At 42.5% G+C, this 27,176-nt stretch overlaps 1 protein-coding gene and 1 long non-coding RNA gene across 5 annotated transcripts in view; one reads left to right on the top strand and one right to left on the bottom strand.

The window, feature by feature from the left end:
- LOC134299170 (uncharacterized) lies at nucleotides 1-24,309 on the bottom strand. 2 transcript variants are annotated; one of them, XR_010006324.1, is made up of 3 exons: nucleotides 24,175-24,309; nucleotides 16,175-16,262; nucleotides 1-3,885 (listed from the first exon to the last, which is right to left on the bottom strand). It is a non-coding gene; the product is annotated as an uncharacterized LOC134299170 (long non-coding RNA). The 2 variants fall into 2 exon arrangements; XR_010006323.1 differs by lacking the exon at nucleotides 24,175-24,309 and having other exon boundaries at nucleotides 16,175-22,321.
- The window catches only part of dchs2 (dachsous cadherin-related 2), a 149,864-nt gene continuing 146,842 nt past the window's right edge, over nucleotides 24,155-27,176 (top strand). For 2 of the 3 annotated variants that reach the window (XM_062981158.1, XM_016994081.2), the window contains exon 1: nucleotides 24,155-26,349. In XM_062981158.1, coding sequence (XP_062837228.1) covers nucleotides 24,583-26,349 — 1,767 coding nt within the window. In that variant the 5' untranslated portion in view covers nucleotides 24,155-24,582. The remainder of the gene's footprint in view (nucleotides 26,350-27,176) is intronic. The other variant, XM_016994194.2, reaches the window with a different exon arrangement.

Raw genomic sequence — 27,176 nt, 5'->3', positions numbered from 1 at the left:
AACAACAATAATGAACTTTATTTATATTCCACCCTATCTCCCCGGAGGGACTCAGGGCAGATTCCATACATAAAAGGCAAACATTCAGTGCCTGAACACAACAACAATACATCCATAATAACGAAAATTGACAACCCAACTTATAAAAACAAATTATGACTTAACAACTAAAATTTTAAAAAATGCAACCTGTTATATTGGACAAAAACAAAACATCAAAGCATCAAACAGAAGCCTTCCCAGTTCCTTGGGGGCAAATAGATTGATCATCAGTATGTTCTTAAGTCTTTCATCCACTTCACATGTTCTAAATTTGTTTTGTCTGAATTATGTTTAACAAGCTTTGTTGATTTATCATATGTTAGTTAATTTTGGCCCTATGAATTTATTTAAAAATATAAAACATTAATTTTCACATTTTAAATAAAAGTTTATTTTTTAAAAAATCTATTTTTATTTAGTTAAAAAGTAAATAAAACCTGCATATGTGTTGCTTTAATCATACCCTCAGGACCAAATAAAAATACCTTCTATTCCATTAAGTATATAGTTTCCTTTACTCTAGTGAAGTCAACTGTGTAGAAAACAAAACAATCATCCTTCCTGTAACTGTTCTTCATTCGTCACAACTCCTTAACTTCTGCCTGTCTCCGTCTCAAATTTTACAGGTTAGTTATTCAGGGGCAGCTCTGTGGTGTACTCTTACCAATGTGCCCATTAAACTACAAATGGAGAGAAAGCCAATACTGTTTAGTTCCATTCCCATATCGGCTTTAAAGTTGCGGAAAAAATTTTAAAAAGCTGATACTTCCTAAATGTTGAAGTTTTCCTTCACATGGCCAACTAAAACACAGGGGCATACACAAATCTTTTTAAAACTCTCCCAGTCTTGTACCAAATATCTGTACGTGTATTTGAAATTTGACAATTTTGTCTCCGATAAAAGGACAACTATGCTTTCAAAAGACAAATCATAGCAGATACAAATAACTTGGAAACAGATTGTTAGATAGATGATAGATAAATAAATAAATAGAGATAGCCTGGAATTTGGAAGATTGGACTCATTCACAAAGGGCCATTACTCCTTTAGGTGCTCAAAAACAGCAGATGAACCTAGCTATTTGTTTTTATTTCCCCGTTATAGTCAACAGGGAATCACAACTCTAGATTTCCTGAAGCAACTTTCTGGTGCAAATCTGAATCTGACTGAGCAGCCTTTGAAGTATTCTAAGCTGAATCAGGATGTTTTCTGAATTGCTGAGGCAAGGTCCAAACTGAATTTCATGTGTGGCGTACAGTTCAACTAGTGAATGTAGCTGGTTATCATGTGTTCACTCTTCATTGTGTAGCAGCAAATTGTACCGCTGTCACCATCCAATTAGGAATAAACCAATTCATAAATCATTCTGGAAATGTGCACGTTGTTCTATGCACATGGGACCAAAAAAGTCACCCTTGTGCCATGAGCTTATTTTGCTGATAGCCTGCTGCTCATGCTGCTCCAATGACCAAAGTAGATGCCCTAGCTTGGAGTAAAAAAGTCACAATTTTATTTGGTTGCAGCTGTTGATAAGGGTTGGCCCACACACGGGTCTGGATGGAGGTATAGGCCAGCATGCTTGTTAATGAGCCCACAAATCTGCCCTGATGCCAGATCCCTCAAGGCACTATCTCAAGCAGATATTGACAGGTTTGTAGTCGGGGGAGGGCGGGGGGCAAAATGTTCAAAACCCCCTCCGAATTTTTTTTCTGGCTATGGCCCTGATGAGAGGTAACCACTGGGTCACCCTAACCTTGGTCTCTCAACTGCCAATCATGTCTGGCAAACATTTGCCCCCCTTCTCTGGACTACAGTCCCCGAACTCCCCTGATGCAATCATCTACCCAACCAATGCCTGTAGTACATTGGTCACCAAATGTTGGATCCATGACCTATACAAACCGCCACCAGCAGTTAACAATATGTAAAATACATTACAAGACATAGGGAGTGTGGATGGGATGAAGCTCAGAATGAACTGAATTTCTTTCTGGAGTTCAATCTGGTGTGAAATTAAATGGTGAGTCACTTGATCAGAGTGGAGACCATATCTGGGTCACTCTAGCCAAGTGAGTGGGTTGCCTTCCAGCCAATGGACACAACATGTGCAGTTTTAAATCCATTCACTGGCTGAAGTCCAAAAGATCAATAGTTCTCCACTGCAAGAGGTGGCCAGGGAGGAAGCATCATGAAGTGGACTGACACATGTTGAGATGACTCTGCACCATCCCTAACAGCAGCCTGGCACCTACCTAGTGAATCAGGTACTGTGTTTTTCTATGACTTGGCATTGTAAATGGCAATTGTGCATTCCATATTATGCATTGAGGTTTGTGGTTGTGCACTGTGCACTGCAGTTCTGCATTGCATATTATGCATTGTGGTGGTGACTTATGTTTTGTGCATTGTGCATTGGCCAAAGATACCTAGTCATTGATATATATTGCACCATTTTGCTACTCTGCATGGAGCTTGTTAATCTCCATGTGTTAATATTTTTTGCAATGCTGAATGTCATGTGATGTTATGCTATTTCAGCAGTTGGTACTGGTCTAGCCATCTAGCTTGTGGAAATCATGCCATCTTGTCCAACCCATACAGGAATGCACAGTTGAAGTACTCCTGAATGTTTTGTTGTATTTTCGGCCATTTTGTAAAACACTTTAAAGTTCCCATTATGAAAGAAAGATGGAATATAAATAAAGAAGAATTGATTGATGGAAGCCGTTTTATTGCTGTAGACAACAGATCCAAAATCCCATGCATTCCTGTCTTTCAATTCTCCCTTAGGCGCCACAGTGGCGCAATGGGTTAAACCCTTGTGCCAGATGAACTGCTGACCTGAAGGTTGGGTTGCTGACCTGAAGGTTGCCAGTTCAAATCTGTGAGATGGAGTGAGCTCCCATCTGTCAGCTCTAGCATGAGAGAATCCTCCCAACTAACACATCCGGATGTCCCCCGGGCAATGTCTCTGTAGACGGCCAATTCTCTCACACAGAAGTGATTTGCAGTATGTTCTCAAGTCGCTTCTGACACAATTTTTTAAAATTTTCCCTTCATTAATTTTTGACTTTCCACACACAATAATAATAACTTTAATACCTTTATTCTTATATTCCACCCCATCTCCTGAAGAGACTCGGGCCAGCTTACATGGGGACCAAGCCCAGTAATTCAATGTCCACATACGTTCGGACTGATCTTTCTGACAACTCCCTTCTTGTCCTTCGACTCTGCTCAGGATTACTTTTTCACTTTGAACCTTGAACTGCAAGGACCATGCTTCTGCTTGCAACCTTTTGTAAGGGCTGGGCATCCTGGCTTTTCCTGCCAGTTCCTGTCGACTGTAGGTGTGCTCATTTGCACACTTACCAGTCTTAAATCCAAACAAACAGGGGCAGACATGTAGGCATCGGACAAGAATTCACATCAACATTCACAATGGCAAGATGTACACATTTATATTTCCATGACCTTGAACTGAATGCAGACATTCACATTGCATAAAAATGTCCAGCTTGCCTCACTGGGGAACATAGACATTCATAAGACATCAAAAAGATCCCAGCCAAAATATGTTAAATCAGCCTACTTCGTATTAGGTATTTATGCTAGATCTATTTTTAGAAGTGCTTGGTCATCATATCTGTTTCCCTTAAATTTCAGATTTAGCACTTTCCTAATCTACATGTTAAAACGTTGGTTAATAAAAGAACCAGAACACACTATAAATGCCCTCAGGCTCATAACAGTGAAGCTATTATCACATAAACCATCACTGAGTCCAATGCCACCTTCTTCGGAAATTTCTGTTGCCCTTGGTTTTATTCTTTGGGGGGTAACTGTGGAAAAAGTGAATGGAAGAACTGGTTAATTTTATCTGGGACACTGTAGGTGGGAGGATTATCTCCAAGGGCACAATTAACAACATAAAAATGGCTAATTTGGCTCATTAAAATGTAAATCTTCTCTAAGTTGTTAGAAGGCATAAAAGGCAGCCTGCAGAGACTAATAAGAATAAAGCCTCAAATACCAGATTGTTTAAATTTAAGCCACACAGAGAATTAAATAATAAAATGGCTGTTTCTAACATGTCAAAAGAATGACTTACTTTCAGATACTAGGAAACTATCTGTCATAGTAGATGGAGGACTGGTGAATAGACTGCGGGTCCCAGAGGTGATGTGGTGCGATGTGTGTGTAATCAGGCATAATGTGTCTCTCTGAACCATAAACACAAGATGCATCAAGGGAGATCCACAGATTAATAAAGGCTCATGCAACAACTTCCAAAACTTGCACTAGTAGGTGATCATAATGGAAGTGGTGGTGATGATGATGATTTTAAAATCCTGCTTGAATTGACTGTTTTTTGTGGACTATTTTTAAAACTGCTTTTAAAAGCTTTCCTGATTTCAGAAGCATAGGTTGCTGGTTAAGCAGTTCAGTTTTACTTCAATAATGATAATAGTATAGTATAGTGTCCACTGTTGTACCTGATATAACAGGCTAAATTAGGGGACCAAGGACATAGTGTGACATAAGGTAAATCTTTCCCCTTGACATTAAGTCTAGTCTGACTCTGAGGGGTGGTGCTCATCTCCATTTCTAAACCGAAGAGCTGGCATTGTCAGTAGATGCCTCCTGGGTGATGTGGCTAGCATGACTTCATGAAGTGCCATTGCCTTCCCACTGTAGCCATACCTATTGATCTACTAACATTTGCATGTTTTCGAACTGCTAGGTTGGCAGGAGCTGGGGCTAACAACGGGAGCTCATCCTGTCCTGCAGATTCAAACTGCTGACCTTCCGGTCAGCAAATTCTGTAACTTAGCAGTGCCAACGTGTCCCCTTATATACTGTGTGACATATAGTATATGTATTATATAGATTCAATATCTACAGTTTCACTTATCCACATTTCAAAAATATCATCCTTGGAAGTGCTTGTAAGACCTAGGTTTTCTTGTGTGATTTTATGGTATTCCTCTGGTTCAAGTACACTTAGCCATCAGTATCCACAGATTCAACCATCCACAGCTTGAAAATAGTTTTTAAAGTCCAAAAACCAAAACTTGATTTTATTCAATTTATACAAATGGCAGCATTTTTCTTTGTTATTGTATACAATGGGACTTGAACAGCCATGGATTTTCATCTCTTTGGTGAAAAGGGAAGGCTGGAACCAAAGTGCAGTGAATACCAAGGGCCCACTGTAGTCAAAATATAGTATTTGCTATTATCTATTGTTTCAGGTATCCACAGGGTGTATGTGTGTTCCAATTTACCCCCCACAGATATGGGGGTTGCAGTGTATACAATTCTATCCTCCAATCTAGCAAAAAGGTCAGCAGAGGAATAACGCCTGGATGTGACTGTGCCCAACATCCATTGCCTGAGTTAGTTACTAGACATGTGCATTCAGGGGAATCTTGGTCCTATCAATTTCCAGAAATCCTAACAGCTGGTAAACTGGCTGGGATTTCTGGGAGTTGTAGGTCAAAACACCTGGGGACCCACAGGTTGAGAACCACTGGTCTAGTGTAAGAGGCGCTAGATTGTAGGCACTGGCAGGCGCACACACTTTCCAGGCCTGCCTGCATGCCCGTGATACCTTTCCAAGGTAAGGAGGCAAGTTTGGATGCATACAAGAGCAGGCTTTCATGTCGAGCAGATTTTTGTGTGGGAAGGGGGCTTCCCGTTTTGTGCTTCCGAAGAAACGGAAGACATGAAAAAAACAGTAGAAATGGTAGGAACTAATTTTGCGCACATGTCTATTACTTACCTCACTCTGCCTAATGATAGAGCCGTCTTGCCCAGTTCCAGTGTAACTTACTTCAGTGAAATTATTTAGAGGAGCACACTTCTCATAGTGTCAAGAAGTGGTATTTTCCTTTTGTGCAAAAGCTGGTGGGGAGTGCAATTCTCCTTCTGCCCCCAAACTCAGCTGTCCTTAATGGATTTTTCATGATTGCAATGAAAGAATAACAGTGCATGTATATGGGATAAGACAAATACACTGCCCTGAACTCCTTGAAGGAGGCATGAGCTAAAAAGGGAATAAATAATGCTAATGAATCTGTTATCTTCCCCCGTGGTGAATAAAATGACTTGTTTAATTTAACCATCTGAATTTTACTAAGCTTCTGACCTGCATCACAAGTAGGACTGCATAGCCAGATTTTTTAAAAATTCTGCAGAGTTTTCTGCTTTTGACATTGACCCAATGTTTCAACCAGGGAAACATTAGGTACTTTGTAATACTGTCTCTCTCTCTCTCTCTCTCTCTCTCTCTCTGTGTGTGTGTGTGTGAGAGAGAGAGAGAATATGGGAATAATATATGGTTCATGACTATGAAGCTGGGATGGATGTCTGTGTGGAGTAACTGCATGCTGCACATTTCCACTTTTCCATATACGAGTAGTATACAAAATATTGTTATTGCTGTGTGCCTTCAACTCATTTCATTTTCTGACTTATAGTGACCCTAAGGTAAACCTATCATAGTTTCTGAGACTGAGAGTGTGTGACTTACCCAGGGTGACTTGCCAAGGATCATCCAGCGGGTTTCCATGGCCAAGTGGGGATACAAACCCAGATATCCAAAGTTGTAGTCCAAAACCACTGGTTGGGTCAATCGGGAAAGTAATAAGAGCGAGTGATAAAAACTTCAGGGAATACTTGGTGATCATAGTACCATGATCTTTGTGTATTCATTTCTCAAACTCGGTGTTGCAATATGGCTTAGCTTGCAAGAGCATAGATGTTGATCACTAAAAACAAAAGCACTCAAGAGGAACCCAGCTAAGGGAATCCAGTGGGAGTAGTAAATGATATATAGCTCTCAAGAGAAAGGGGAGTTGTATTATAACCCTGACTGGCTGCGATAACATAACAAATGAGTCTGATCTCTTGAAGAGGAGATAATATAAAGTAGCATCTGTCTCCACAGTTAGCCAAGTGTTAAAAGCAGCAAAGACATCGGATAACACCATGCACAGATGGTCATACCCAGGGAAAAGTAAACAGGGCTATTGTGTACATTTAAAAAAAAACCTTAAAAAGTAGAAATATACATTCAGAAGTAGTATTTAATTTGAGAGGAGTATGTCTGTACTTCAAGCAAGGCCTATGAGCACCTGCTTTGCTCTCCTGAGTGAACAAGCGACAGTAATTTAGACAGTTGCTTTTCACCTTTTCATGCCTAAATTCCTTTTGGGAGACATTTTTAAAAAGATGGTTTTTACCCTAATTAACACTAATGATACAGTGCAAGTGCTTTTGTGTATTACAATATGAATTGAATATCGCTATCCAAAATGCTTGGGACTAGATGTATTTTGGATCTGGGATTTTTTTCAGATTTTAGAATAGATAAAGGTAAAGGTTTTCCCCTGACATTAAGTCTAGTCGTGTCCGACTCTGTGGGTTGGTATTTCCATTTCTAAGCTGAAGAGCTGGCATTGTCTGTAGACACCTCCAAGGTCATGTGGCCAGCATGACTGCATAGAGTGCTGTTATCTTCCCGCCGGAGCTGTACCTATTGATCTACTCACATTTGCATGTTTTTGAACTGCTAGATTGGAAGAAGCTGGGGCTAACAGCAGGAGCTTGCCCCGCTCCCCGGATTCGAACCACCAACCTTTTATTCAGCAAGATCAGCATTAGAAATCCTGCATATAAGTACAGTAGAGTCTCGCTTATCCAATGTAAACGGGACGGCAGTATGTTGGATAAGCGAATATGTTGGATAATAAGGAAAGATTAAGGAAAAGCCTATTAAACATTAAATTAGGTTATGATTTTACAAATTAAGCACTAAAACATCATGTTATACAACAAATTTGACAGAAAAAGTAGTTCAATACACAGTAATGCTATGTAGTAATTACTGTATTTACGAATTTAGCACCAAAATATTACGATGTATTGAAAACCTTGACTACAAAAATGGGTTGGATAAACCAGAATGTTGGATAAGCGAGTGTTGGACTCTACTGTACATAGATACCTTGTAGATGGAACTCAAGTCTAAGAAAATAAATCCATTTATGCTTCACAGATACTTTATACACACAGCCTAAAGATAATTTTACTCCATATTTTAATAACATTGTACATAGTACAATGTGTGTGTATGCTAAACCACCAGAAAGCCAAGGTGTCACTATTTCTGGTACTGATGTGGACAACTTTGGAGTATTTGGGGCTTTGGAATTTTGGATAAGGGATGTTCAATTTGTATTTTCAAATTTTTTTATCCGTCAGCTACCTGGCCCTCAAAAGCAGCCTGATACTCAACACATTTCCTTGGATGCTAGCCCCATTTATTGCGCCAGACCTTCCTTCAGAATTAAGAATGATTTGGACAGCAGCCCAAATCAAAGAAACATCCATTAGCTCCAGATGCAAAGACTATGAGATTCTGCCTTGCAAAGCGTACAGGCAATTAAAAAGGAATGGCTCTTGTCAAAGTTCAGCCAGCTTCAAAACAGTCGGCAAGCTTATTTGAAATACAGAGGAAGCAAATTTCCTAGCTAGGTTTTATCCACTGCAAATGATGTTGGGTGAATATTAATTAGCTATTGGATATCTGCAAAATATGTACCGCAGCCATTGGGATTTGGTACAATGTAGGATAGGGATCTTCCTTTCAAATCCAGCATCTGTTAATGAGAGATTACTAACAAATTTTCAAAATGAGTCAGAAGAAGACTATTTACACCTTGAACTTCAGTAGGGCCAAGGTCATTTTTCTTTGAAAACAATTAAGGAAGTCCAACCTGAAATTTAACATGTCTTGTTAATAGGTCCAGCACTATTTTAAGGTCTAGTAAATTTACAATTTATATGAGTGAGCAGATTTTCATAGAGGAAGAAATAATTCTAATTTTTAATAAAGTACAGATTTATAGGCACTTAGGCATATAACAAAAATCCTAAAAGGATAGCATGTGCTCTGTTATCTCATTTTTCTTTAGCATCTGTCAAAGTCAGTAATTTTAGTCAATGTTCCCAGCTCCAGATCTTTGGTAAAAAAAGCAGCAATGTTGTCACTAAAGAGTCCTGGTAGAAGCGAACTAAAACCATGATTATAATCAATCAATCAATGGCTGAGATCATGGCTGCCACTTTTGGACTCTTGCTTGCTTAGGTGTTTCCGTGAGTGTCTCTGTAGATCTTAGGAAGCTATTTTTTGATTTAAGGTGTTGGCTTGCTTGCTGATATCTGAACAGAGGATGAGTTGGAAATGTCACTGCCTTGGTCCTTTCATTACAGGCTGCTACTTCCCGATGGTTGTCAGGTGGTGCAATACCGGCTAAACAGTATAATTTCTCCAGTGGCATGGGGCATAGACATTCTGTGATAATGCAGCATGTCTCATTAAGAGCCATATCCACTGTTTTAATGTGGTGAGATGTATTCCATACTGGGCATGCGTACTCAGTAGCAGAGTAGCAAAACATCCAGCGATGTTCCTTTAATTCAGGGATGGACAAGAATCTAATCAGCATGCTGCATTAGACTCCCAGTATCACATTGTACTTCTTTGCAAAATAAAATAAAATAAAATAAACGCCTTTAAGCAAAATGTCCTCAAAAGCCCTGTAGGAATATAGGGGGTATTTTTATATGTTTTTAGATATCTCCAGGGCATTTTAGACTCAGAAGAGGGCTAAGAACTTCCAAAATGATTGGAAGTTGTTTCCTCTTTCATTTCATATCCACCAAATGTTCCATTTTGAAAGGATACTCCAGACGGGTCTTCTGCTGAGCCACTTTTCCAGCGACTTTTAAATTGTCCCAATTTTTCTCTCTTCATCTCCCTTTCCCCCTTTGTCTTCAGTTTACATCCATTGCTACAAACTGATTTCAAAATTCAATGTAGTTTGTGCTCAATTAATTGAGCAAGGGGAAAGGAGAGAAAAGGGTGAAATATTGACATTCTCACTTGACTCTGCTGCTGCTGCTGCTGCTGCTGCTGCTACTACTACTACTACTACTACTACTAATAATAATAATAATAATAATAATCTACTTTATTTATATATTCCGCTCTATCTCCCTGTTGTTTCATTTTCCATGCCAAGGAGCCTGTTATACATGGATGTCTTCCTGATTGAATTGCCAGCATGTTTTTCAGGGGACTATTTATCTACTTACATTGCTGTTTTCGAACTGCTACGTAAGCAGAAGCTAGGGCTGACAGCAGAAGCTCACTCTGACCTGGGCTTGAACTGCCAACCTTCTGATCAACAAGATCTTCTGTAGCTGGAGGTTTAATCCGGTGCTAGCCGCTGCATAAGTCTAGTTAAAGAGATTTTAAAAATTCTTAACTTGTGGCTATTTCAAATTTATTTTGTTCAGATTCTGAGCCAGTTCTGATACAATTCAATGATTCTTGAACTGATCCAGAATGAACAATCTCACATGTTATGTATGAATTCATCCATGCATGTTGTCCCAGAAAGAACTCAGGAGATTACTGTATATACATGACTAAAGGCTGGGGGTTTCAGCCTTTTTTAGGGCTGAAAAATCTCCCCTTGGCTTATACTCAAGTAAGGGTACTGGTCGGCTTATATTCGGGTCGGTTTATACTTGAGTACAGTAGAGTCTCACTTATCCAACACTCGCTTATCCAACATTCTGGATTATCCAACACATTTTTGTAGTCAATGTTTTCAATACATCATGATATTTTGGTGCTAAATTCATAAATACAGTAATTACTATGTAGCATTACTGCGGAGTGAACTACTTTCTCTGTCAAATTTGTTGTATAACATGATGTTTTGGTGCTTAATTTGTAAAATTATAACCTAATTTAATGTTTAAAGGCTTTTCCTTAATCTCGCCTTATTATCCAACATATTTGCTTATCCAGCGTTTTACTAGTCCGTTTACGTTGGATAAGCGAGACTCTACTGTATATAGGTAATCAGAGTTGGACAGTCTTATCTGATTAAAGTCTTATTATTTTCTTAAATTAGGTTTTATGTAAGTATTCAAAAACATTTATCCTACTGATGCCTCAATTAATGTAATTTTATTGGTATCTATTTTATTTTTGAAATTTACCAGTAGCTGCTGCATTTCCTATCCTCATGTTATAATCGAGTCAATAAGTTTTCCCGTTTGTTTTGTGGTAAAATTATGTGCCTCGGCTTATATTTGGATAGGCTTATACTCCAGTATATACGGTAGTTGTGTTTTTTAAAAAGGTGAACAAGCAACTCACTCTTATATAACTTCTTGACATTAAGAAAGGTAATTAGAAAAAAACATTGCATCAGAATCAGTTCCTACAGAGCAAATGGACTTCCAGTAAGACAATACCACCAAATTATTTTTAAAAACCCTATTTTGAAGTATTGTTCTATTATTAGGAAACAACTGTAGTTTAAAAAAGAAATACATGTTACGATAACATTCTTTTAAAGGATGCCCCACTAAAGTCATCACAATTTCTAACAGCTTCCTGTCTAGTAAAATATTCAGTGTCAACCAGATGTTGTCACCATGGCTTGCATCCAAAGGCATTCAAAGAAAGCAGGTTTCCTCTCCTCTTCCACACCCATCTTATGACAAAAAGTCTGGACTATGGGTCTGGCAGCTCTTGTGAACAGAATGGGCTTTACATGACATTCCTTCAATTGATTTATCTTGGGCTCAGAGTCAACATTTTTATCAGTGCTGACAATGGATTATGAATGTAGAACTCAGGCTTATGTTTGTTCATACAGTAGAAGTCTGTGTATTTGCTCAGTACATTTACTACATTTCTAGTGCTTTCCGTATCATTCCCTATTGGTTTGGATATTTTACACACAATGGCTGGTTGCAGTTTGTTGTCAGACTCTCATGTCAATGAAGTAGGAGGGAGGGTAAGTGGAGATGATGAGAGCTTGCCAATGCTTGTCTGTCCATGGTTTGCCATTTCTTGTTAATTAATATATCCCATGAAGTCAAGGTAACACTATTTGCACTGATAATTTCTGTTGCAATGATGATAGCAATATGAGAGAGATCCCCTTTTTGTGGCACACCTGGGTTTCTTGGATCCAAGTGCAGCTCTAAGAGAAAGCTTCCGTCTCCTAAAGATTTTTGGTGTGCATAAACGTATCCAGACACTTGTATGTAAGAGTAAAACCAAGATCAGTCCTAATGGACCCCAGGATTATCTATCGAATCCAACCTTTCAGCATATTTCCTCAGCACCGACCCACTACATTTGTATTAATTAGATGAAAATGTAGGCCAGTCCTATTGAGAGACTCCCTGTATTGCCTTCCAGATGGTTTCGTTTAGGCTTGTAGTGATCACATCTCACATGAAACATGTTTCTCTGATTTCCTTAATGATTATGGAAGAAGCAGGATGTGGGGTTTTTTCCTCCAATGATGCCATGAGATCCAAATGCTTTGCTGTCGAACATCTGTGATTTAGGAATACAGTAAAAATGGCAAGGGCATCTGGCTGCTTCCTTAGAGGATTGTCACATGTGTTTTCTCTCTGTGTTTGTGCTATAGACAAGAAAATGGGCGTTCTCCACAGAGTCACTCTGTCTCTATGAAAAGAAATAACAGATTCTGAACTAAAGTATTTGTGGGTGTGAATCAGATATCTATCCCAGAATGGTGAATTCCTTTCTCCGAGGGTTGCTGCTGAAAGGTCAATGCAGGTATGCCTCAGTTAATAAAGCAGAAGTGTGCTAGGCATTACTTCTTCGACAATACAGAAATAACATGGGGAAAGAATAGGGATAGCTTTCTACATCACAAAACACAAGAGCAGGTCAACAGGGCTGGGCTTTAGCACAGCTAGTAAGTCACCAGCAGTAATAAAATCTACCAACTGAAAGGTGGCCATTTGAAGCCTGGTCGGGTTGAGCACTCGACCTTCAAGCCCAGCTCACTGTTCACCTAAGCAGTTCAAAAACAGCTTAGAGCTGCAAGTAGAGAACTTAGGTACCGCTAATTAGTGAGGGAGGTATTTTAAGGTAAGGTTTTCCACCGACATTAAGTCTAGTCATGTCTGATTCTGGGGACTGGTGCTCATCTCCATTTCTAAGGCAAAGAGCCAGCGTTGTCCATAGACACCTCCAAGGTCATGTGGCTGGCATAACTGCATGGAGTGCCATTATCTACCCGGTACCTATTGATCTACTCATATTTGCATGTTTTCGAACTGCTTGGTTGGCAGAAGCTGGGGCTAACAGCAGGAGCTCACTCTGCTTTCCGGATTCGAACTGCCGACCTTTTGGTCAGTAAATTCAGAAGCGTATTTTACGACACCATAAAGAACAAAAGCAGAAATGCAATGACCAAAAGGAAGGTAGAAGGAGGAAGTCTCTTCATCATAGAGAATGGAGCAACAGCACGCCCCTGTGACTGAATCCAAACTTAACCTCCAAGGCTTTGAAACTGGACTTTGAGACAACATACCTCCTTTCTGTCTGTTCTGTCCTGTCTGTCCAAATGGCATTGAATATTTACTGTGTATATGTACTGTGATCTGCCCTGAGTCTCCTTGGAGAGATAGGGTGAAATATAAATAAAATGTTGTTGTTGTTGTCGTTGTTATTATTATTATTATTATTATTATTATTATTATTATTATTATAACAACATATTTCAACAAAAGATTTATCTGAAACTAAAAAATGCATACATAAAATGAAGCAAACAGGTCAGGTAAACATAAATAAAGAAACATGTTGAACCTTCTTCCAAAATGTATCTGAGGATGTTTTTATTCTATATTTCCTTATGACATCTACGTTTGCAGGAAAACTTATAGATCTCTGCTTTTAGCATACTGGGGGAACCTGGCAAGAAAGGCTTATCTGCTCCCTCTTTTTCTTTCTGTTTTGCTATTCAGGCATAGTCAGAAAGAGATTTCAGAGGAAGCTGCTGCTTACTTTACCTGTTTTATGTGGGCAAACAGTAGGATTGGTTAGAGCAGAATCATACCCTTTCCCATCTCTGGCTTTCTTTATTGCATCTTTTGCTGCAGAGATGTTGCTGCTACCAGACCCAAAGGCTCATTTCTACACGGACCACTTAACCTAGTTTCATTATGCAGATGATTACTTAGGAAATACTGGAATTTGTGGCATGGATGGTAACTAAACAAACCACAGGGCACCGATGCACATTAAGGGCATCATTTCATGAGCTTTTGTTGTCTAGCCACCACAGTTTAAAGCTAGCTGCAAACTGCATTAAACAGGCAATGTAGGCAGGGCCAAACCTTGCATTGGTTTATTCTCCCAATGCTGATGCTGATTAAAATCTTCCAGCCAGAGAGGGAATGAGAGGGCTTTAGATGGATGTGAAAAGCCTTTATGAAAAAGAAGCTTCACTACCGGAAACATTGCTAATGGAGTTAGGCTTGTACATGCTAAAATGTCAATATATGCCATAATCAAACATGTACACCTGCTAAAACAAAAGTAGAGTTGATACCTTGGTCTTTTCACTCATTTTAATTTGCAGGTGCACAAGTGTTTAAAGTCATGGTTGGCTCTACCATTTGTTTTTGGGTGCCCTGAAAAACTGCTAGGTGTTTCATTTCTTTTTATATATTTAACTGGAAAGGAACCTGAGGGAGCCTGGCTTCCTTTCTGAACTGGGCACTGAATTGGGAAGGGGGAACACCATTGCTGCTCTGCTTTGGGCAGTAAAATATGTTGGTTTTTCCACTGCACCAAAACTGAAAGAACATCCTATTCTTATGTTAGGCTAAGGGTTGGAGAACTGCCTAGCTCTAGTATATGGACATCTTGATGTACTTGAGAGAGGGATAAGGTTGAGGTCTGCAGGTGTTCTGGCCTGGACATAGATGTTGTGTATATCTACAGTATCCCCAACCCTCAGTTTTTCATTGCACTTAGTCCAGAGGGCAAAGAAATTCTTCCTGCTGATGTCCCAAATCTCAGGGTAAATTTTTTCCAGCGTGCCAGGACCAAATTTATTTCTAATAGAGACACGCAAAGACCGAGGGAAGGTCCAGAAGTCAATTTATTGCTTTGTTAATCAAGGAAGGATGCCAGGGGAAATATCCCTGATCAGGCATAAACCACAGTTAAAAGCATGGATATTTTATACAATTAGAAAGAACAGACATTTACTGTGATTGGTGTAAATTACAATCCATGATCTTGGTTCAAAAGTACATTAATTTACAATTTGTAATTGGTGCATGTTATGGTGGAAAATGCAGCACTCCACATCTATGACCACCGCACCACACAAGCGTCCTGATATATAAACAAACAGTTTATTGTAAAAACATATAAAAAGCATATAAAAATCAAGAATAAGAAAGAAAAATATATAATTTAAAAAGGAAGCAGTCTGGCCTAAGTGATGTTTTCCTCCAAGAGACAGGAGGAGAAATGGTGATGTATGCATGAGGATGAATGAATGCTTATATGGGTAATGTGAATGCAGAGCAAAACTGTAATTCCTCTCTGTTTGTTAGCCAATGAACTGTAGGTTGTTTGTGAATCCAGTGTAGTTATATAGAATCTGTATGTCTGTTTATCCAGTGTTGTTCTTTGTGTAAAAGTTGCTCTGATACCCTCTCACACTGAAAATTGCAATAAAAAGAACTTTTGTATTCATGACAGGTACAGACCAAAGAAAGCCCGTCGTTTTGCTCAGCATATAGAGGAAGGATGTTTCATGGATGTTTTTCTGAATACACTCAGGGAAGAATTGCTCCAGCCCTTTGATAATGTTAGTTTTCCCTTTCTGTGCCTTTCCTAGCTCTTAAATGGGCACAGCAGAGTAGCTTTAGCCTCCCGTTGTTGTTGGACCAACCACAAAGGCTGTTACAAAGCTGATGGAGACAACTATCCTTAAACTTTCCAGTATAAAGTATTAGTCACAGAAAAGTATAGCAGTGCCTACAACAACAGCGACGTGATGCTTAAAAGTATTTTGGAATTCATAATTTTGCCATGGTGTATTCATCCAAGAGGAAAAGCAAGCAAACCTCCACCCCCTCTTTAAAGAGCTTCTCTCATTTTAAAGTATTGTAATATCCCAGCTGGGGAACATTTATCCTCTTTATGTGGTTTGGACTATTATTCAGTTAACAATTCTGTTACATCACACTTACCTCAGTGCGCAGTTTCCAATGCTTAGTATGGGTTCTTCTTTCGAGGATTTTCATAAATAAACCATGGCAACCTGGGCCACATTAATCACTTGAAAGGAAGGAAGAGAGATCTTAACTATAGGAGCAAGCTGCAGTTTTTGTCCGCTAATGGCTTTGTACAATGATTTAATAAAATTTGTAAAGTGCTTTGGCTTCAGTGTGTCTGAGAGGTTTTATTAAAAATGCAAGATCATTATCGTTGTGTATATGGATAGTTTGTAGAATTAAAAATCATAGGACCAGCAACATTGCAATAAAGTGAAATAATGGGGAGGGGGGAGGGATACAATCCATTACATGTGTTCAGTCACCTTCAAGTTAAGCATCTCAACAGGAGCTTTATCCAAGATTCATCTTACAAAAAAAAATTAGGACACATTAGCCTAAAATGTAATTTTTAGCATGCATACTCAGGAGAAAAATATCATTTACCTCGTAGTAGAACAACAAAGAATCACTAAAACTGACAGGCTTATTAATAGCATGGGTTTTTGTAGATTATAATCCATTGCTTCAGCTGCATTATTCAAACATGGTTCGGAGGAAATTCACATTCATTAATGCAGGAAAATAGGGAACTGCTTTACATCTCACATCTTATCCATCACTGGTGGAGGTCAGTTTCTCTGGTTGTGGGTGAACTACAACTCCAGAAAGGAAGGTCAGTTCCCCTCAAATCCTTCAAGTAATCAAATTTCAGCATATCAGGTATGTGTACCAACTCTGGTCCAGATCCATCGGTGTTTGGGTTCACAATCCTCTCTGGATGTATGTGAACTACAACTCCCCCAAATCAAGGTAGATTTTCCCCAAAGACCTTCAGCATTTTTTGCTGGTCATGGGAGCCCTGTGTGACAAGTTTGGTCCAATTCCATTTTTGGTGGAGCTCAGAGTGCTTATTGATTGTAGGTGAACTATAAATCCCAGTATCTACAACTCCAAAATGTCCAGTCCAATTCCCCTCAAAACTCAACAATATTCAAATTTGAGCATATTGGGTATGCATGCCAAGTTTGGTCCAGTCCCATCATTGTTTGGGTTCATAGTGCGCTCTGGATGTAGGTGAACTACAATGCCTATAAATCCCTCCAAAAAGTGCCAGTATTTTTTGTTGGTCAGGGGGTTCTGTGTGCCACGTTAGTTCCAGGTCCATCATTGGTGGAGTTCAGAGTGCTCTTAGATTGCAGATGAACTATACATCCCAGTACCTACAACTCCTATAAATCATGGTGAATTCTCCCCAAAGTTATCTAGTGTGTTCATTTGCTGATTAATTCCTCTATTTGCTATGTGCCATAGAAAAGAATAGGAAGGGTTATGGAAGAGGCAGTCATGCAAATTCCACACCAATGGAGAGAGAAAGGAACACTGGGATGTCTGTAGTAGAGGAAACACATCAAATCGAGAAGGAAATTGTCCCTGTATGAAAGCCTTTACTTGGATGGTGGGCAGTATGGTGTTTGTGGAGGACATTGGCAGGGCTCTTGGACATGTCCTTGGTGCTCATTATAACCTGCAATGTCACTGTAGGGAGAGCCATTGGTGTCTCCTGAGTAGTGGGAGTAGTGCGAGCTATAATTTTGTTTTGTATGTATTTTATTCTGTTTTATTATGTCTATTTGGCTTGGCCCCATGTTAGCAGCCCCGAGTCCCTGTGGGGAGATGGAGGCGGGATATAAAAATGTTGTTGTTTGTGTAAGTGGGAGCTTAATCTGTGTAAGTGGACACCCCAGCCACATACACACAAACAAATTTTCACTTTTATTATCTGTATAAAGCATCCATCAGTTTCAAATCAGTTTGAAACCACAGAAGATGAAATTGATTTCTGATAATTTTCAATTCACATTCACATATAGAGATGCAGGATTCTGCTACAGAGGTAAAAACGGCTCCCATTGCAGTCAGCCACCTGTATATTAAAGGGTCTTAGGCATATCCCTCTCCTAGCCTCTCTTCCCATCTGTGATACTGGAAACAATAACACTGATTTAGCTTATAGTGTTGTTCTAAGAAGATTAGAACTAGGTCACACATGTGAACCTTTAAAGCCATTATACAGACTCTGACAAAGTACCTCTTTTTAACAAAGTATTTTTATGTGCCCAAAAGTTTTCCTTATTCTTTGTCTAATTGGAAGAGGTTTTTGAGCATTGGGAAGAGGGTGAAAGAGTGCTGGGGAAACATAGTGTTGTGTTGCAGCAGTACATTTGAAGTGAACAATATAATAAGGTTTAAATTGGGGGAATGTGATTGTATGCTAGTTTATTCAATTGTAGCTATGAGTGTCAGTTTACAATAGCAAGATAAACAATAGTTGCCTTCAGAATCTATTAATGAATGTACATGAAGAGCACAATGCAGAAAAAAGGAGGGCAAAAGATAATCCTGCCTCACTGGCTCATCCTACCATTCTTTTTTCTTTTACTCTAGATATCTAAGGGTGTGTAGGATTCATACAGTTTGAAACCAATGGCTCCATATATGGAATCCTGGGAGCTGTCATTTGCTAAGGTACCAGGTCTCTTTGGAATGAACCTTGTAGAACTCCAACTCCCTGGATTCCATAGGACTGGACCATGGCAGTTACTTACTTACTTAGGCGATCCCTCGTTGTCCAAATATGATGGCCTTCCAAGTGTAGTGTCTTGGCGGTGGATATGTAGGCGACTGTAGAGCTCTATTCTTGACCTGCATGTTCTTCCACAGTGAGGACATCTGTTTCCAGGTAGGAGGCAGTCCTGGTCAGGGCTGGCTTGATGCACCTTCCTCTTGCCTCGTTTCTCCCTCTCGCCCTCTATTCAATTCGTGCCTCTTCCACAGCACTGCTGGTCACAGTTGACCTCCAGCTAGAGCGCTCAAGGGCCAGGGCTTCCCAGTTCTCGGTGTCTATGCCACCATTTCTAAGGTTAGCTTTAAACCCATCTTTAAATCTCTTTTCCTGTCCACCAACATTTCATTTTCTGTTCTTGAGTTGGGAGTATAGTAACTGCTTTGGGAGATGGTAATCGGGCATTCAGACAATGTGGCCAGTTCAGTGGAGTTGATGGCACAGAAACATCGCTTCAATGCTAGTGGCCTTTGCTTCTTTAGCATGCTGGCATTTGTCTGCCTGTCTCTTCCCAAGAGATTTGCAAGATTTTTCAGAGGCAATGCTGATAGAATTGTTCCAGGAGTTGAGTCTGACATCTGTAGACAGTCCACATTTCGCAGGCATATAATAGGGTTGGGAGGACAATAGTTTTATAAACAAGCACCTTGGTCTCCCTACGGATGTCCCGATCCTCAAACACTCTCTGCTTCATTTGGAAGAATGCTGCACTCGCAGAGCTCAGACGGTGTTGTATTTCAGTGTCCATGTTAACTATTGTGAAGAGGTGACTGCCAAGGGAACGGAAATGGTCCACATTTCCTAACATTACACCATTCAGCTGTATTTCTGGCATTGCAGAGGACTAGGCTGGTGCCTGCTGGAAAAGCACTTTGGTTTTCTCGATGTTCAATAAGAGGCCGAGCTTCTCGTATGCTTCTGCAAAGGTGTTTAGAATGGCTTGTAGGTCTTCTTCTGAATGTGCAGAGACTACGTTATCATCTGCATATTGGAGTTCTATAACAGATGTTGTTGTGACCTTGGTTTTGGCTTTCAGTCTGTTGAGGTTAAACAGCCTGCGATCGGTCCAATAGATGATTTCCACTCTGGTGGGAAGCTTCCCATCAACAAGATGAAGTATCATAGCAATGAAGATGAAAAATAAGGTTGGGGCCATAACACATCTCTGTTTGACACCTGATTCCACCTTGTATGGGTCACTTTGGGAACTATCGCTGTCCAAGACATGTTGTTGCGGAGGAGCCACAGGATGTTCACAAATTTGTCAATGCACCCAGTTTTTTGGAGGATAGTCCAGAGAGCACTGTGTCAAATGCCTTTGCAAGGTCAATGAATGCCACGCACAGAAGTTGATTTTATTCTTGGTATTTTTCTTGGAACCATGGCAGTTAAAGTGATGTCAAGCTGCATTAATTCTACAGTGCAGATGCAGTCTTAGAGTCTGGGTGCCAAAATGTAAATCATAAGAAAAGTGGAGGCTGCTTCAAGAAATAAAAGTCATCCCTGGACACATTTTGGAAGATGCTCCTAAGTACAATAGTCTCCAGAAGGTTCAAATATGTATCTCTCTGTGTGTGTTCCTACTTACACAAGGCTTGCCTGACCTGGATCTTTTATTTCACATGTGCATATTGTTAGTTCTGCATAAAAGTCTGATGAAACATGCTGAGCTGTTCTTTTTTTGTTACGAAAGGAGCGTATCCTTATTCTTTCCATGTTATTTCTTCTTCTGCTAATAAATTTTCTGCTAAGAAGAACACCCAGGAAGAGAATTACCCCATTAAACAAGATATACCTGCATTCATTTATTAGATTTATAATCCGCCTTTCATCATTTAAACCTCTTACAAATCACCATATAAACAGTAAACAAAACTGTTTAGAGAAGTATAAAGCAATCGTGTAAAACACAGATCTACAACACCTATGCAATGAAAAGCATTGAAAAATCTCAAAGACAGCAATAAATAGAATGTAGATTGATATACAATGTCTTCAGTTTGATTTGTTTGTTTAAACTGCTAATGATAGAGTCCTGTGATTATTCCTTGCCAAAGAAAATCCTATGAAATTTATGAGGCCATCATAAATTAATGGGTGATGTGAAGGCAGATATACACACAGTGATGAATCTGAATGAATACAGGTTGCAGCACAGATTCCACAATGGTGTTTCATACTCATTATGCAAAGGATTGTTTTGATGAGTTGTTTGTCAATAAAGTTATACTTACTTAGGCGATCCCTTGTAGACCCCAAATGCAAACCCCATTTGCCTAGTTTCTAACAAACCTCACAACTTCTGAGAATGCCTGCCATAGATGTTGGTGAAACTTCAGGAGAGAATGCTTCTGGAGCATGGCCATTTATCCCGGAAAACTCACAGCAACCCTGTGACTTGCTTGTCTGCGTAGGGATTCAAACTCCAGTCCCCTCCCCAGTCCTATTCAAAGCCAGTCCCAAGTATTGATTTATCACTCATCAACAGATCCTAAGAGATTAAAGTCCTCCAGTCGGGACTAATAATAGGATTTATTGTACTCAGCGGGTGTCATATCCTGATGGCTGGGGGATGGTGGTCAAAAAAGGGAGGAGAGAGACGGCTGATACATAAAGGCTCATGTGTTTCACACCTCATCTGTTCCATGTTGCCAAATTTGGTGGCAGGTCCCCTTTGTGTGTGCATTCACCTGGCTGGGCATTTGCCCTTTCACATATTCAAGGGCAGGAGGAGTGCATCCATACTGTAGAATGAATGCAGTTGGACATCACTTTACTTGCCATGACTCAGTGCTACTGACTCCTGGGAGCTGTAGTTTGGTGAGGTACCAGCCCTCATTAGCAGAGAAAGCAGAAACCTTTGTACAACAACATGAAATATTCCACAACACAGCCATAGCAGTTCAAGTGGTGTGCCAAACCGTATCAATTCTCCAGCCTGTGAATTTTTAAATATTATTTATATTTAATTTTGTTTTAATGTTTGCATATTTGTAGATTTCAAATTGTATGCGAATGCTTTTATGTTAAACCACTCTGAGTCTCCTTCGGAAGAGATAAAGTGGAGAATAAATAAATATTATTATTAATAATAATAATAATAATAATAATAATAATAATAATAATAGATGTGCAGGGCAACGTATTGTGTGACTTCACTTCAATCAATTTCCTTCTAAGAGTAGATATACACTATATTACTAATACAGTTTGACATAGCATTGGAGCCATGACTTTAACTGCTATGGAATCGTGGGAGTTGTAGTCTTTCAAAGTCTTTAGCCTTCTTTGCCAAAGGGTGCTGTCGCCTCACCAAATTACAACTTCCACGACCACTTAACATTGAGCTATGGCAGTCCAAGTGGAGTAAAACTGCATTAATTCTACAATGTAAGCGTACCGGGATGGGAGAAAGAACTCTTGTCTGCTTGAGGCAGGTGTGAATGTTGCAATTGGTCACCTTGATTAGCATTGAATGGCCTTGCAGCTTCAAAGCCTGACTTCTTCCTGCCTGGGGGAATCCTTTGTTGGGAGGTGTTAGCTGGCCATGATTGTTTCTTGTCTGGAATTTCCCTGTCTTCTGAATTTTGTTCGTTATTTACTATCCTGATTTTAGAGTTGTTTTTTTTAAAAAAAAATACTAGTAGCCAGGTTTTGTTCATTTTCATTGTTTCCTCCTTTCTGTTGAAGTTGTCCACATGCTTGTGGATTTCAATGGGAACCACTGACCGCATAGGGAAGTTGATGAAGAAACACAACCTACAGACTATCTACAGACAGATGAAGAAAATCCAACAAATGCTATGTTCAGCAAAGGACAAGAGGGATCCTCTCACCTCTGCAGGAGTCTATCATATACAATGCAGCTGTGGGCAAGTCTACATAGGGACCACCATTGCCCAAACACAAATCAAGGAATATGAAAGGCACTGCAGACTAACTCAACCAATCATAGCAGAGCACTTGATGAACCAAGCTGGACACAGCATATTATTTGAGAACACAGGAAAGTTGGACCACTCCACCTACCACCATGTCAGGCTACACAGAGAAGTCATTGAAATCCACAAACATGTAGACAATTTCAACAAAAAGGAGGAAACCATGAAAATGAATAAAATCTGGCTACCAGTATTTAAAAGCTCTAAAATCATGACAGAAAATAAAGAAATAACATTCAGAAAACAGGGGAATTCCAGACATGGAACAATCTGGGCCAGCTAACATCTCCCAACAAAAGATTCCCCCAGGCAGGAAGCAGCCAGGCTTTGAAGCTGCAAGGCCACTGAAGGCTAATCAAGGAGGTCAATTGCAACATTCACACTTGCCTCAAGCAGACAAGATTTTTTTTCTCCCACCCTGGACCTTCCACAGATATATACACCGCACTTGCATAGTTTTCCAACAGACCTCACAACCTCTGAGGATGCCTGCCATAGATGTGGGCGAAACATCAGGAGAGAATGCTTCTGGAACATGGCCAGACAGCCCGGAAAACTCATAGCAACCCACTCGTTCGCCTCCTTTGCCAAAGAATGCTGTTGCCTCAACAAACTACCACTTCCACAACCACTTAACATTGAGCTATGGGGGTCCAGGTGGTGTAAAAGTGCATTAATTCTACAATGTAAAGGCACTCTGAGAGATGGATTTCTTGGCTCATTCGAGGTTAAGTCTCTGCAATTTCCTTCCTTCAGTGCAAAACATGGAAATCCGCCATCATCTCGCCGATACCTTTGCTCTCAGGTCCGGGTGCCTTATGGATCCTCCCCCCCCCCCCCCCCCCAATTAAAAAAAATCCCTTCCTTTTGCACAAGGACCGTCTCCTTCCCCTTCTGTGCGTGTCGGGTCTTGGGTTTTCCCCGCCCCCGCCCATTTCAACCTCCGGTCCAGCCAATCCCAGGGAGGCAAAAGAGGGGGGCATATGTATGAATGTGTTTGGAGGCAGACCCCTTTCTGCGCCGCCGCTCCTCGGCTGCTGCTTTCTGACTGGGGCTGTCACACGGGAAAGGTGTTTGTGCGTGACAGGGAGAGAGGGAGGCAGAGAAACAGCCGAGCTTCCTCTCTACGGCAGGCATCAGAGGAGAGCAGCCAGAAGCAGCAGCGGAGAAAGCGAGCCAGAGAGAGACAGAGAGCCTCCTTCTCCTCCTCCTCCTGCAGCACTTGCTCCTCTCCAAGCTCAACTTTCCAAAGGAGGAGGAGGGCTCCTTGGCTGGGAAGGCTCCAAGGAGGGAGAAGAAGGGTCCAGCTGCAAGGAGGAGGAGGCAGAGGCGAAGGATTGGAGACTAGACTTGCCGAGAAGGCAACTCCAATGATGGAGCCCTGAGCGGAGAGCGGCAAGGATACTTACTTCAGGGATCCCCTGTATCTCCAGGATGATGGTCCTCCAAGTGTAGCTTGGCTGTGGATGCCTAGGTGGCTGTGGAGATCTATTCTTGACCCCCAGTTTCCAGACAGAAGGCGGTCTTGTCAGGGTTGGCTTGAGTGCCTTCCTCTGGGCACGTTTCTCCCTTTCACCCTCCATTCCTGCCTCAGCACTGCTAGTCACAGCTAACCTCCAGTTCGAGCCCTCAAGGGCCAGGGCTTCCCACCGTTTTTAAGGTTGGCTTTGAGCCCACATTACCGTTCCTGTTCTTGATTTAGGAGTAGAGTAACTGCTTTGGGAGACCAACGTGCGGAGTAGATGGCGGGGGAGCATCCCTTCAATGTTGTTGGTCTCTGCTTCTTCCACCACGCCGCCATTTAGGCCAAGGCAGTCATGCCTTCGTCCCCTTGGCTGCCCCTCTGCCTCTGCCTCCTGGCCCTTTTCGCCTCGCCTTCTCCCGCGACGGTCCCGGGCCAGGTCTTCTTCCACCTGCGCCTCTCCGTGGACGAGGGCCTCCCCGCGGAGACCCTGGTGGGCGACCTGAGCGCGGGCCTCCCCGCCGGCGCCTCCCACCCGGGCGGCTTCTTCCTTTCGGAGGCCGGGGGCGACTCCGCGCTGCTGTCGGACTTCCACGTGCGGACGGACACGGGTCTGATCCGCACGGCGCGGCCTCTGGACCGGGAGAAGCGGGCGCGGTACAGCTTCGCGGCGGCCACCCTGCGCGGGGAGGTGGTGCAGGTGGAGATCTCCGTGGAGGACGTCAACGACCACGCGCCTCGCTTCCCTTCCCCCGAAGCCACCCTCGACGCCTCCGAGCTCAGCCCGCTTGGCAGCGTCTTCCGCATCCCCGCCGCGCAGGACCCCGACGCCGGGCCCTTCAGCGTCCAGGGCTACTCCTTGCTGCCGTGGGAGGAGGGCGGCGGGGACGACGAGGGCCCCTTTTTCCAGCTGAGCTACTCCATCCCTTCCGAAGCCTTGGATCTCGTCCTCCTCCGCCGCCTGGACCGGGAGAAAGTCGAAACGCACCGACTCCTCATCGAGGCTTGGGACGCGGGGAGTCCTCGCCTCAGCGGACGCCTCAGGGTCCAAATCCACGTCCTGGACGAGAACGACAACGCTCCCGCCTTCGGCCAAAGCGAGTACAGAGTCCGCGTGAGAGAGGACTTGGCTGTAGGCAGTTCCTTGTGCCAGCTTTTAGCCACGGACCCCGATTCCGGCGCAAACGGCGAGGTGCGTTACAGCCTCAGCAGCCGCCAAGGCGATTCCTCCGCAGCCTCGTTCTTCGCCGTCGAGGAAGACACGGGTTTGCTCCGCTTGAAGCGAGGACTGGACCGGGAGTCGCGCCCTTCGCACCGGGTGGCTGTGGAAGCCCGCGACGGAGGGGCTCACCCTGAAATCGCCACCGCTTTGGTGGCCTTGGAGGTCCTCGACGTTAATGACAACGTCCCCGAGATCCACGTGCTCTTCCTCACTGAATCCGGGGATTCCGTTTCCGAAGGGGCCAAAATAGGGGACTACGTGGCTCGGCTCTCCGTCTCGGATGCAGACGACGCGGAAAACGTGTCTCTCAGCCTCCAGGGCGGAGAAGGAGCCTTTTCTCTCCGTCCCTCCAGCGCGGGCGTGTTTTTCCTCTGCGTGGAAGGCCCCCTCGATAGAGAGAAGCGTCCCAGCTACGAGCTGCTCCTCTCCGCCGTCGATTCGGGTTTGCCGCCGCTTTCGGCGACGCTCCCGCTCCCGATGCGTGTCTCCGACCTCAACGACGAGGCGCCCGCCTTCGCGCAGGCTTTGTTCCGCGCCTCCGTGTCCGAGGCCGCCTCGCCGGGGACGGTGGTGCTTCGCCTCAGCGCCCACGACGCCGACGAGCCCGGCTCCCGCAACGCCGAGGTGCGGTACGCCTTGGAGGAGCCCGCTTCCCGCCTCTTCCGCTTGGACCCCGTCAGCGGCGCCCTCAGCACCCGCGCCGCCCTCGACCGCGAGGCCCACCACCAGGCCGTGGAGCTGCGCGTGTGGGCCACGGACCGCGGGGAGCCGCCGCTCTCGGGCTCCTGCCTGGTCCGCCTCCGCCTGGAGGACGCCAACGACAACGAGCCCCGCTTCCAGCGCAGCTTCTACAACGGCAGCGTCGCCGAGCACGCCCCGCTGGGCAGGTGCCTCCTCCAGGTGAGTCCCAAGCGGTCTGTTGAACCACAGGCTTCACCACCTGCTCTCTGTTGCATCTATTGCAGGCCTGGGCAAATTTCGGCCCTCCGGGTGGATTGGACTCCAACTCCCACAATTCCTAACAGCCGGTAGGCTGTTAGGAATTGTGGGAGTTGGAGTCCAAACCACCCGGAGGGCCGAAGTTTGCCCAGGCCTGACATTACTATTGGGGAATCTGAGCTGTTAGGCTCAAGTATAGCAGACTACCAGAAGTAAACTTCATAACCAGCAGAAACTTACATAAGCTTCAATTCCTCAGGATGGTTTAGGATTGCAGAGTCAGAATTTTAGGTTCAAAAATATTCGTGTTGCTGTGAGTCTTTCGGGCTGTATGGCCATGTTCCAGAAACTTTCTCTCCTGACGTTTTGCCCACATCTATGGCAGGCATCCTCAGAGGTTGTGAGGTATGTTGGAAACAAGGCAAGGTTTATATATCCGTGTAAGGTCCAGGGTGGGAGAAAGAACTATTGTCTGTTGGACAACCCACAGATAAAAAAGCCCACTTGCCTAGTTTCCAACAGTCCTCACAACCTCTGAGGATGCCTGCCATAGATGTGGGCGAAATGTCAGGAAAGAATCCTTCTGGAACATGGCCATGCAGCCCAGACAACTCACAGCAACCCAGTGCTATACTTACTTTGAAAGTAGTAGTTATTACTCTAAAAACCTCCTTTCTGTGGCTGCCACAAACTACTGTTGAGACTCTGTGAGATATTCATTGGGAAACTATAGCAAAATGTGCTGCAGGTTGTCCTGCCAAAACAAAGTTTATGCAATTTAATAATCT

Source organism: Anolis carolinensis, chromosome 5 (assembly GCF_035594765.1).
Source record: "Anolis carolinensis isolate JA03-04 chromosome 5, rAnoCar3.1.pri, whole genome shotgun sequence".
Classification (NCBI taxonomy): Eukaryota; Metazoa; Chordata; class Lepidosauria; order Squamata; family Dactyloidae; genus Anolis; species Anolis carolinensis.
The sequence above is the reverse complement of the archived record's forward strand: the minus strand, read 5'-3'. Positions and strand labels throughout refer to the sequence as shown.